Here is a 13,028-nt window from a genome sequence, read left to right on the forward strand (position 1 = left end):
GTGTGCAATGTATGAAATATGAGTGCTACCATATTTCTATTTGTTATGTTGTCTTTGGGTCCTATAGTCTTGTTACATGATAGTGTGAAATTGGACATTATACTTAATTAAGTCATACTAAATTTTCAAAATGAATTAATGACTGAACCCATTAACTCGATTTTCTGTCTCCGCCCCTGCAAGTAATTGTCTCTATTCAAACCCATATTCAAGACCATTGAGGCCCAAACTCAAGCCTCCTTTAAGCCCATCAGACACAAGATAAAACATATATTCCCCAATTCTCCTCTGCCATAACTGGTACCCCTCTTCAATTAGTGACCAATATTGCACTGTCCACTAAAAGAAAAACTAATATTGTTCCCTTCGTCGTTGAGTGGTTAAAATTACCCTTAGGACTAAATCATTTGGCTGTAGATTTATTTTTTACATTTCATACATCATACATCAAATTTAAGAAAACACGTATCATCCTACCGAAACAATGGACGAACGCGGCAACCCACACCATAGTCACATATACATCCGGCGACATACCCATCAAAGCAAAGCAACTAATCACAGACACACGCACACCCACACCCACACACACAACCTTGCACGCAAGTGCTGCATAGCCTGCATGCACGATCTAGCTAGATCCATTGGCATGCTGGTACGTACGTATATACTCCATATATACTATACCGGCGGCCCGGCCGGTGGCTATCCGTCTTGCTCGTTGGCGAGCATCCGGCGGTGGACCTTGTCGATGAACTCGGAGGCCTTCCGGTCGATGTCGCGTTCGGCGTACCAGTGCCGGGCGTAGTCGTCGTCGTCGCTCGGCCTCACCCTGTGATACTGGTACCTCTGCTGCGGCGCCGCCGCCGCATGCTGCTGCTGCCGCCTCGCCGCCGTGGCCTCTTCCTCCTCCTGTCGCTTGTTCTTGAACCCGAACAGGGACGCAAGCGCCGCCCTCTTCTTCCCACTCCCCATCGCGCAAATCTCTCTTGCTCTAGCTAAGCTTAGCTCCGTTGCAGAATGTGCAATGGTATTCCGCCGTTTGCTTGGTTGGCTGCGCGGAGTGTGTATGTGTGTATATATAGTGGCTAGACATGGCCTACCGCACGCATGCCTTGAGTATTTGATTAAGGCGACAATCAGGCGAGTGATTTGAATGATTAAAGGTTCTCCGTGGTGCTTTTTGACTGGCCACTCCTCTACCGGGCCGCGTCATCGATCGCCATTTGTTTAGTTAATCCACGGTGATTAGCATTGACAAGCAGGTGAGCCGTGAGCGGATGGACACTGCAGCAAGCAACAGAAAGCAGACGACAAGAAAGTGAGTACTGTTGACCAAGGCTTCTAGACTTGGTGCACGCACCCGGTCGATGATACTGCGTCGATTTATTCGAAAGAACTAGGAAATCGCACGTGCACGCCTGTCTGCTCAGTGGCACGTAACTGGTGACCGCACAAAGATTGCCATCAACACGTACGGCATGCATGCATGCATAGGCCGAGTTGGGCAGAGCAATCGGCCGTGAGCTGAAACAAAAACGAATAGAGACGACGGATACGGTCAGCGTTCTGAATTTGTCAAATCTACAGTGTTCTTGCGTACAATCAACTGTACAAGAGTTGAATTGTTCAAGCATGCTGTGGCTATCTGTGTACATATATACGTATTCGACGTCAATTCCTACAAACAGCTAGCTTAAGTGAGACGCTGCAAGGACAAAAGGATTCGGGGACCGATTGTAATACTAGCAACACCTTGTGAAAGCTTAAAATCGACAGTCGGAAAAAGCATCAAGCAAGTGTCATGTTTTTCGTTGTTGCCTTGTTGGGCGGCGAGACGACCGGTTGGCTGCATGCTTGCATGCATGACTGCGTGCTGCCCAAAATTTCTGAAAGGTGCACAAGCCCTCTCGGATAATGCTACACCTACGTAAACTGTTTTACGTGATTAACGTAATGACATGCGTGGCATTTTTCTATTGGATGAAATTAGGGAAGGGCCCACCCACTTGAAATGAGGGGGGGTCTAAAGAGGTTAGATAGGAAGGTTGCGTAGGTGTAGCATTATTGTTACCCTATTGAGCCCTATTCACATCCAAACACCCTGAACTGGCAAATCTAGAGTGACTACTAGAACAAATTAACTAAGCAGTCTATTACTGCTGGCAACCTCTGCGCAAGTGCCAAGTCGCCGTTTGGGTTGGTACTGAAGACTGGACTGGAGTTCGTTCATGAGTTGGCAGAAAGGAGCGACATCAGTCTGCAGTTTATTCAGTTTTAAATAACCGAATAAATGCCTAACCGCACACGATTCCTGCTTGTTTCATATGATCGATCACTTACTGACCAGAGTAGGTTATACCCTAGGTGTACTTTGTTAATCCATGCATTGTTCTTTTCGTCTTGAGCTAGCTTTGCTCGGAGGATAAACACGCGCATGAACGGAAACAATTCTTCCCTTTCTCTCTCTTTGGCGGCGATCGACCGTACGTAGGCTCTGTTTGCTGTCTGTCGTCCAATCGATTTGTACCGCCAATCGTCTGCTGCAAATCTCATTTCTCCCGGCCGTAATATCAGGTTCAGTTATCAATGATACCTGCTGGAAGGAAAACGTGCATTCTCATCCGAATGCACGCAGCCATTCGAGCGACCGTCTCGCGCGCCGTCGGTTCACTCGGCATCAGACGGTGTGGATGCTTTCTGACCAGGGGTCTTGACGCGTGTCCCCCAGATGTTTGTTTTTTGCTCCCATGTCCGTTAGCTCGTTCCCCCTTTCTGCTTCCACCCTTTTCCATCCCCATGCCTCTCTAGCTTTGGCGATGATGCAGGCGACTGCTAGATCCAAAATCGTGGCAGGGGCGGGGGAACTGGATGTTGCAAGGACGGCAAGGGAACCAGAGGTTCGGGCGGCGGCGAGCATCGTCGGCCACGGTGCCGAGCTACACGCCCCCCTGTAGTCGCGGGGGCGGACGAGAGGTATGGTGTCTTGCAATTTCCAGCATTTTTCTCCCCCGCCTACATGATCTCCTTTTAGAGGTTCATTTCGCGGTTAATCCCAATAGTTCCCCGCGTTGAATGCGTAGATCCTGGTCGAATGGCATAGTATAGATGAGTTTTTGTCTGTTCAGGGGTTTCAGTTGAGCCACTACTCCCTCCATGTCGCCAAATTCATTCCCATTTCATCTAGGGTTTGGTGTGTAGATCGGATTTTTTTGGTTCCGTGTTGTAGCTAGGGTTTATAGTTGAGATTTTAGAGGTAGGGGATGAGATTCTAGAGGTAGAGGATGAGATTTCAGAGTTGGAGGACTAGATTCTCAGTGGTCTCATTTGTGACTTACTATCTGGTCAATCAAGTAATGTTTTTCATGCTGCATTTGTGTTGTTTAGATTAGGATTTTTTAGATGAAAGTCAGTGTAGTCAGAGTCTTATTGTTTGTTTTATTTCTATATTCATAAAAGATTTTTCCATCTTATAGTGTTTTGTCGCATGTAATTGGTTGTGTCATGAGTTGGTTGTGTCATGCAGCTAATTGTTTTAGGGTCTGTTTGAATCACTACCTTGAGCTGCCCAGCCAAAGTTTTTGGTGTTGACTGCAACATTGGTATCCATTTGGCTGGACTCCAAATATTTGGCTTGCCAAGGCCCATTGGCACCTTCCAGTTCATTCGGTAGCCAATTCCACGGCGAAATGTTGGCGGAGGAATCGGTCGTCAATGTTTTGGCATGCCCTGGGTTTGGTAGAGCTACTGTGGGCATCAGCCAAACAGCCTCTTAGTTTTTTCTAGATTTTATCCATTCTGAAGTAATAAAAAGAAAGGAATGATCTTTTTTTTTGCTTCATTGTTATGCTTTTGGTAGATGTTGATATGCTGGAATCCAAATGCCATTGCTTCTCTAGTAATTGTTTAATGGTGTTTTTTCCTAATACATTTTTATTCATTTTGATTTTTGCAGATACATGTCAGGCGAAGAAGTAATGGAGTCTGATACTGCATTCAGCCAACGTTTCGCAGCAAAACGCTTTGGGGAAGTTGTGAAGACAAAACTTAATCTTGCCAAGAGGCGCTATATAAATGAAACTGGCTTTGGTGATCTCACGAGCATCTCACATTTCAAAGCGCCACATGATCTGATAGAGTAGTTAACAATGAACATTGACACTGACAGTCGTGAGCTCAAATATTGCACCCACCTCCTTTCTTCTTTCTTTTTTTCTTCTGCATCATGTCTGCAACATATACTTCCTTTATTTTTAGGTCATGTTGATAGCAACCAATGAATACATTTTTTTTGGTTTTCAGGCTGAGTCGGAATAAGGTCATTGTGTTTCTAGAGACATGGCGAAGAAGGTTTTCAATATCCCAACAGACCAGTTGAGCTTTTCAAGAGGCCCGCGCATTGTGAGCTCCGCAACATTTATCAAAAGAATGGCAGGGCTCCAATTTGCACATACAGTGGATGTGCTTCGAGCAAGGAATGATGATGGCGATACTGCGAAGAGGTCATGGGCGCAGTTAGCGCTTGCAACACTTTTAACTCCAAGCAATGGCAACATGGTGCCCCTAGAGTACTTGAAAAGCCTTGAAGAAATGGACAAGGTTACTGAATTCGCTTGGGATGAGCATGTTTTAAGCGTTGCAATGAGAGAGGTCAAGAAGTGCCAGGACAAGACAAAATGACAAGCTACTTCTTCATTTTGGGTTGGGGGCTGCTTCCCTATGCTTGCGGTATACTTCTTTCTTTTTGGAATTTTTCTATCTATCGCAACATGTTTTTGTTTTTCATAATCATATTTTTCTTTTTGTGTTTGATATATTATTTTTTTTGTCTTCTTATTCACGTTATTTACATGGACCATTTGATATTTCTCAAGCTGCCATCAACGAGCACCAATTGAATTATTCTCTTCCAAGGGCTTGCTTCGTGCATTAGACGGACTTTGATCTTGTGTTGGAATTTGACAGAAACAAGTTTTCCTTGGGCAAAGCCTCATTCAGGAAGTGTCGTGTAAGTTTTTGTGTGGTTTACTTCCCTCATCCATTGCATTATTGTTTCTTCCCATTTTTTCCTTTTTACTTTTGCTTTGTGTACTCATGGTTTTAATTCTTGTTTATTTTACTTTTTGTCCAGTAGTTTCGCCCTCTGTCAAAGACACCATACGGAGCATTGCCTGCCCAAGGCCTGGTAGGCAACAACAGTGAAGTTGCTCAAGATCAGCAGGTTTCGGATAGCCTGGATTGTGGTGATACTCAAGATTGTGGGGCTGAAAATATCAACATTAATGATAACCAAGATGATGTGGCTGCAAAAGAGAATCCTACGGAAGGTAGTAGCAATCCAAAAAGGAAAATGGCAAAAGCACCGACGAAGATGTGTGTGGTTCACTAGATGATTGGCTTCAGAACCCAACACCATTTGAGGCAGAGCTTGAGGTGAGGTTATTTCTTCCGTGTTTTTATTTCTGTTTTTTAATTTGGTAAATACCTTTCTACCCTTTTTCTCCCTGCTGCTTTTTTGACTGGCCACTCCTCGACCGGGCCGTGTGATCGATGGCCATTTGTTTAGTTATAATCCACGGTGATTAGTATTGACAAGCAAGTGAGCGGATGGACACTGGAGCGAGCAACAGAAATTAAGAGGACGACAAAAAGGTGAGTGCTGTTGTGTGTTGACCCGGTCGACGATATATACTGCATCAATCAATCTATTTGAAAGAAGAACTGGGAACCAACGAAATCATATCGCACGTGCATGCACCATGCATGCATGTATGTTCCGCTCAGTGACACGTAACGGCTGAGCGCACAAAGGTGCACACTGCACAGGTTGCGATCGACACGTACGTACAATATGAATGCATGCACGGAAGGACCGAGTTGGGCAGAGCAACCCTAAGCTGAAACAGAAACGAATAGAGACGATGGATACGGCCAGGGTTCTGAATTTGTCAAATCTACGATATTCTTGCGTACAATCAACTGTACATGAGCAGGGCCGGTCCTGAGATTTTAGAGGCCCTGGGCGAAACTATAATCCAGGACCCTTTGGAACCCTTAGTATAAATGTTTAAATAGTATAACCAACCTATCTCTAAATAATTTTGTATTAAAAAGACAGTCAAGTGCATCCAAGACCAGTGTGCAAATAAAAAATTAGTCAAGTGCATCAACACTAGCAGATTCTGACGGAGTTGAATTAAATATGTGCTCAAGATCACTCACACTGATACCATCCATGTTGATGTCAACATTGTCTGTAGGATCATCAGCCTGATTATTATTTCTTTTTTGACCTGATTAGTACTAGTTTGGTCATGGCAAGAACTATCGCCAACTGATCTGCTTGTATCACTCTTAAAATATTTACGCGATGATCTTTTCATCTCATCTACCTTCTTCTTCCTTTTTCTTTTAATCACTGCTGGATGATACTTTCTACCTAAGCCTCACATGATGATGCTGAAATTAAATGGAACAATTAGCTTTCAAAATTAGCGCAAAGCTATGCAGATATAAGATCACTTATAGGAAATCTAGGGCACAGCATAGTATCTTCTATCTAATCTAATCTGGATATAATATTGTTCTGTGCGCAATGATTCGTGCGCCTCAATGCGACAATTCCTGTTTTGATTTACCGAGATTCAAGAATTCATGATTATGTAAGGAACAGGAAGAACACTAGAACAGTACAGGGAAGGTTTAGACGGCGTGCGGAGACGTAGTCGTCGTCGTACCTGGTGTAGCCGCGTGCCCGAGTAGTTCTTGTTCGTCAGGAAGAGTGGTCCATCCGTCGAAGACGAACAGGCGAAAGAAGGAAGGGAGTGATCGGAATCAGGGTGATCCGAACAAATAGGCCACGATCACTGGTTACCTTTCCACAATCATGTTGCCTGCCTATACATGTGAACATGGGCCAGGTCCGTCGTGTTCCTTCTTATTTTCGTAGAGCTGTCTGTTGATAAATGGCCTTCATTTTTTTTTTCTTCAATAAATACGGCCCTAATACTACATGTGCATACAGAGGGGGCCCCTGACTTTTGGGGGGGCCCAGGGCGGCCGCCCCGTTCGCCCCCCCCCCCCCCCCCCCCCCCCCAGGAGTTGAAATGTACGTATTCTGACGTCAATTCCCAAGAACAGGGCCTAAATGAGACGCCGCAAGGGCAAAAAGATTCCCGGACCAATTGTAATAGCAGCATCTTGTCCAAGCCTTAAATCAACAGTGCATAGAGAAAAGCATCAAGCAAGTGTCATGTTTTTCGTTGGATTCCCGGAGTTGTTGGTCGGCTAGACGACCGGTTGTCGCGGCCCAAAATTTCTAAAAGGTGCACAGGGCGAACAAGGCCTCTTCATATTCACACCCTAAGCTGACTAACCTGGTGGCTTGGTACTCGTAGTATCACGAATCTACTATTTCCTCCTATTCATTCATATTATTTGTTGCTGACTTTGTAGAGCGTACAACAAATTAACTAAGCAGTCTATTACTGCTGGCAAGCTCTGCGCAAGTGCCAAGTCATCATTTGGGTTGGTACTGAAGACTGGAGTGCGTTCATGAGTTGGCAGGAAGGAGCGAGATCAGTCTGCAGATTGTTCAGTTTTAGTACAACCGAATAAATGCCTAAGTGGACACGTTCCTTCTTGTTTCACATGATCACTTTACGTAGATTATCATTATTAGCCTAGGTGCACTTTTTTCCCTCGAAAACAAAGAGCTTAGGTGCACTTTGTTAATCCATGTATGGTTCTTTTCGTCTTGAGCTAAAGTTAGTATACAGTTGAGTCATTTATTTTGGAATGAAGGGAATAGCTTGCTTCCTTGCAAGTCCAACGACAAAAACACTTCTTCCTTTTGTTTCTCTTTGACGGTGACCATGTGTGTAGCTGTGTTTACTGTGTTCCGCCCAGTCCATTTGTACCGCCGTTTGCCTGCAGCAGGTCTCATTTCTCCCGGTAAGAGCATCTCTAGCAGACCCCGTAAAATGATCGAACTCGTATAATTCCGGCGAGTATATGGGTTCGGTCCTTTTTTTTGTCAGAGCAGACTCTGTATCCCAGGCCTGGCCCGTAAAAAGTTTATTGTGGCCCGGAAAAGACCCTCCCCGCCGCTATTTATGCGGTTTCACCGCTCGGATACGGGTCAAACCCTATCCGCCTCCACCGTGATTCCCCTCCCCCTCCACCCCAATTTCTCGCCGCCGGTGAGCCTAAAAACCCCTAGCAACCCTTCCCAACCCATGGACGGCTACGGAAGTGGTGGGGATTGAAGGAAATATGCCCTAGAGGCAATAATAAAGTTGTTATTTATATTTCCTTATATCATGATAAATGTTTATTATTCATACTAGAATTGTATTAACCGGAAACTTAGTACATGTGTGAATACATAGACAAATGGAGTGTCACTAGTTTGCCTCTACTTGACTAGCTCGTTGAATCAATGATGGTTATATTTTCTAGCCATAGACATGAGTTGTCATTTGATTAACGAGATCACATCATTAGAGAATGATGTGATTGACTTGACCCATCCGTTAGCTTAGCACGATGATCGTTTAGTTTGTTGCTATTGCTTTCTCCATAACTATACATGTTCCTATGACTATGAGATCATGCAACTCCCGAATACCGGAGGAACACTTTATGTGCTACCAAACGTCACAACATAACTGGGTGATTATAAAGGTGCTCTACAGGTGTCTCTGATGGTGTTTGTTGAGTTGGCATGGATCAAAATTGGGATTTGTCACTTCAATTGTCAGAGAGGTATCTCCGGGCCCTCTTGGTAATGTACATCATTATAAGCCTTGCAAGCAATGTAGCTAATAAGTTAGTTACGAGATGTAGTATTACGGAACGAGTAAAGAGACTTGCCGGTAACGAGATTGGACTAGGTATTGAGATACCGACGATCGAATCTCGGGCAAGTAACATACCGATGACAAAGGGAACAACGTATATCATTATGCGGTTTGACCGATAAAGATCTTCGTAGAATATGTGGGAGCCAATATAAACATCCAGGTTCTGCTATTGGTTATTGACCGGAGACATGTCTCGGTCATGTCTACATAGTTCTCGTACCCGTAGGGTCCGCACGCTTAACGTTCGGTGACGATCGGTATTGAGTTTATGTGTTTTGATGAGTCGAAGGTTGTTCGGAGTCCCGGATTTGATCACGGACATGACGAGGAGTCTCGAAATGGTCGAGACGTAAAGATCGATATATTGGAAGACTACGTTTGGACATCGTAATGGTTCCGGGTGAAATCGGGAGTATACCGGAGCACCGGGAGGTTACCGGACCCCCCGGGAGGTATATGGGCCTTATTGGGCCTTAGTGGAAGAAATGAAAAAGAAGCAAAGGAGGGGGCGCCCCCCCCAAGCCCAATCCGAATTGGGAGGAGGGCCGACCCCCCTTTCCTTCCTTCTCCCTCCTCCTTCCTTCTCTCCTAGAACCAACAAAGGGAAGGGGGAATCCTACTCCCGGTGGGAGTAGGACTCCCTTGGGGCGTGCCTAGAGAGGCCGGCCCCCTCCCCCTCCTCCACTCCTTTATATACGGGGGAGGGGGGCACCCCATAGACACACAAGTTGATCATTCATCTTTAGCCGTGTGCGGTGCCCCCCTCCACCATAATCCACCTCGGTAATATCGTAGCGATGCTTAGGCGAAGCCTGTTCTGGTAGCAACATCATCACTGTCATCACATCGTTGTGCTGACGAAGCTCTATTGGATCGTGAGTTCGCGGGACGTCACCGAGCCAAACGTGTGCACATCGCGGAGGTGACGTACCTTCGGTGCTAGATCGGTCAATCGTGAAGACGTACGACTACATCAACCGCGTTGTCATAACCCTTCCGCTTACAGTCTACGAGGGTACGTAGATGATACTCTCCCCTCTCGTTGCTATACATCACCATGATCTTGCGTGTGCGTAGGATTTTTTTTGAAATTACTACGTTCCCAACAGTGGCATCCGAGCCAGGTTTATGCGTAGATGTTATATGCACGAGTAGAACACAAAGGAGTTGTGGGCCTGGGTATATACATATTTCTTGCCGTCAGTAGTTGATTCTTGATTCAGCGGCATTGTTGGATGAAGCGGCCCAGACCGACATTACGCGTACTCTTACGCGAGACTGGTTCTACCGATGTGCTTCGCCCACAGGTGGCTAGTGGGTGTCTGTTTCTCCAGCTTTAGTTGAATCGGATTCAATGAACAAGGTTCTTTCTGAAGATCAAAAAGCAATCACTATACCGCATTGTGGTTTTTGATGCGTAGGTAAGAACGGTTCTTGCTCAGCCCGTAGCAGCCATGTAAAACTTGCAACAACAAAGCAAAGGACGTCTAACTTGTTTTCGCAGGGCATGTTGTGATGTGATATGGTCAATACATGATGCTAAATTTTATTGTATGAGATGATCATGTTTTGTAACACAGTTATCGGCAACTGGCAGGAGCCATATGGTTGTCGCTTTATTGTATGAAATGCAATCGCCATGTAATTGCTTTACTTTATCACTAGGTGGTAGCGATAGTCGTAGAAGCAATAGTTGGCGAGACGACAACGATGCTTCGATGGAGATCAAGGTGTCAAGTCGGTGACGATGGTGATCATGAGGGTGCTTTGGAGATGGAGATCAAAGACACAAGATGATGATGGCCATATCATATCACTTATATTGATTGCATGTGATGTTTATCCTTTATGCATCTTATTTTGCTTAGTTCGGCGGTATCATTATAAGATGATCTCTCACTAAGTTTCAAGGTATAAGTGTTCTCCCTGAGTATGCACCGTTGCTACAATTCGTCGTGCCGAGACACCACGTGATGATCGGGTGTGATAAGCTCTACGTTCACATACAATGGGTGCAAGCCAGTTTTGCACACGCGGAATACTCGGGTTAAACTTGACGAGCCTAGCATATGCATATATGGCATCGGAACACTGGAGACCGAAAGGTCGAGTGTGAATCATATAGTAGATATGATCAACATAGTGATGTTCACCATTGAAAACTACTCCATCTCACGTGATGATCGGACTTGGTTTAGTTGATATGGATCACGTGATCACTTAAATGATTAGAGAGATGTCTATCTAAGTGGGAGTTCTTAAGTAATTTGATTAATTGAACTTTAATTTATCATGAACTTAGTACCTGATAGTATTTTGCATGTCTATGTTGTTGTAGATAGATGTCTCGTGTTGTTGTTCCATTGAATTTTAATGCATTCCTAGAGAAAGCTAAGTTGAAAGATGATGGTAGCAGCTACACGGACTGGGTCCGTAACTTGAGGATTATCCTCATTGCTGCACAGAAGAATTATGTCCTGGAAGCACTGCTATGTGACAAACCCGCTGCAGGAGCAACGCTAGATGTTATGAACACCTGGCAGAGCAAAGCTGATGACTACTCGATAGTTCAGTGTGCCATGCTTTATGGCTTAGAACCGAGACTTCAATGACGTTTTGAATGTCATGGAGCATATGAGATGTTCCAGGAGTTGAAGTTAATATTTCAAGAAAATGCCCGGATTGAGAGATATGAAGTCTCCAATAAGTTCTACAACTGCAAGATGGAGGAGAATAGCTCTGTCAGTGAACATATACTCAGAATGTCTGGGTACCACAACCACTTGACTCAACTGGGAGTTAATCTTTCTGATGATAGTGTCATTGACAGAGTTCTTCAATCACTGCCACCAAGCTACAAGAGCTTTGTGATGACCTATAATATGCAAGGGATGGATAAGACGATTCCTAAGCTCTTCGCAATGCTAAAGGCTGCGGAGGTAGAAATCAAGAAGGAGCATCAAGTGTTGATGGTCAACAAGACCACCAGTTTCAAGAAAAAGGGTAAAGGGAAGAAGGGGAACTTCAAGAAGAACAGCAAGCCAATTACTTATGTGGAGAGTAATAAAAATTCTATGCTTGTAGATCGTGAAAAGAATGCTTTATGTGATGGTTATATTGTTGAATTCATTCATGATGCTACTGAAAATTATTATGAGGGAGGAATATATGCTTGTAGGGATTGCAATAATATCAAGTTTCCTCTCTATGTGTTGAAAATCTTGAAGCTATGCTTGTTTTGCCCTCCTATGCTAGTTGATTATTGTTCCCATAAGTTGTTTGCTCACAAAATCCCTATGCATAGGAAGTTGGTTAGACTTAAATGTGCTAGTCATATTCTTCATGATGCTCTCTGTATGTTTCAGTTTTTATCCTTTATGTGAGCATCATTGAAATCATCATGCCTAGCTAGGGGCGTTAAACGATAGCGCTTGTTGGGAGGCAACCCAACTTCATTTTTGTTCCTTGCTTTTTGCTCCTGTTTAGTAATAAATAATTCATCTAGCCTCTGTTTAGATGTGGTTTTATGTTTTAATTAGTGTTTGTGTCAAGTAGAACCTTTGAGAAGACTTGGGTGAAGTCTTTGCGATCTTGCTCTAAAAAACAAAAACTTTAACGCTCACGAGTTTGCTGCCATTTTTTACTGGAGAGTGCAATTAGGTTGATTCTTTTTGAAGATGATTCATAGACAAATTCCTCACGTCCACCAGTTTATTTCAGAATTTTTGGGGTGACATAAGTATACGTTTGATACAGATTACTACAGACTGTTCTGTTTTTGACAGGTTCTGTTTTTATTGTGTTGTTTTCTTATTTTGATGAATCTATGAGTAGTATTGGAGGGTATGAACCATAGAGAAGTTGGAATACCGTAGATATTACACCAATATGAATTTAGACTGAGTTCACAACAGTACCAAAAGTGGTGATTTATTTTCTTATAATAAAGGAGCTTACGAGTTTTCTGTTAAGTTTTGTGTTGTGAAGTTTTCAAGTTCTGGGTAAAGATTCGATGGACTATGGAATAAGGAGTGGCAAGAGCCTAAACTTGGGGATTCCCAAGGCACCCCAAGGTAATATTCAAGGACAACCAAGAGCCTAAGCTTGGGGATGCCTCGGATGGCATCCCCTCTTTCGTCTTCGTTCATCGGTAACTTTACTTGA

General features: G+C 44.1%; 1 protein-coding gene across 1 annotated transcript; it reads right to left on the reverse strand.

Annotated features, from left to right (window-relative positions):
* Nucleotides 1-380: 380 nt before the first annotated feature.
* Nucleotides 381-1,035, reverse strand: LOC125506241 (uncharacterized). The gene has a single exon (XM_048671097.2). It carries the CDS (start codon nucleotides 973-975, stop codon nucleotides 706-708), a length of 270 nt encoding a protein of 89 aa, XP_048527054.1. The 5' UTR covers nucleotides 976-1,035; the 3' UTR covers nucleotides 381-705.
* Between the last annotated feature and the right edge of the window lie 11,993 nt (nucleotides 1,036-13,028).

The sequence above is a fragment of the Triticum urartu genome, chromosome 5A (assembly GCF_056163025.1).
Source record: "Triticum urartu cultivar PI428250 chromosome 5A, HENAU_Tu73, whole genome shotgun sequence".
Taxonomy (NCBI): domain Eukaryota; kingdom Viridiplantae; phylum Streptophyta; class Magnoliopsida; order Poales; family Poaceae; genus Triticum; species Triticum urartu.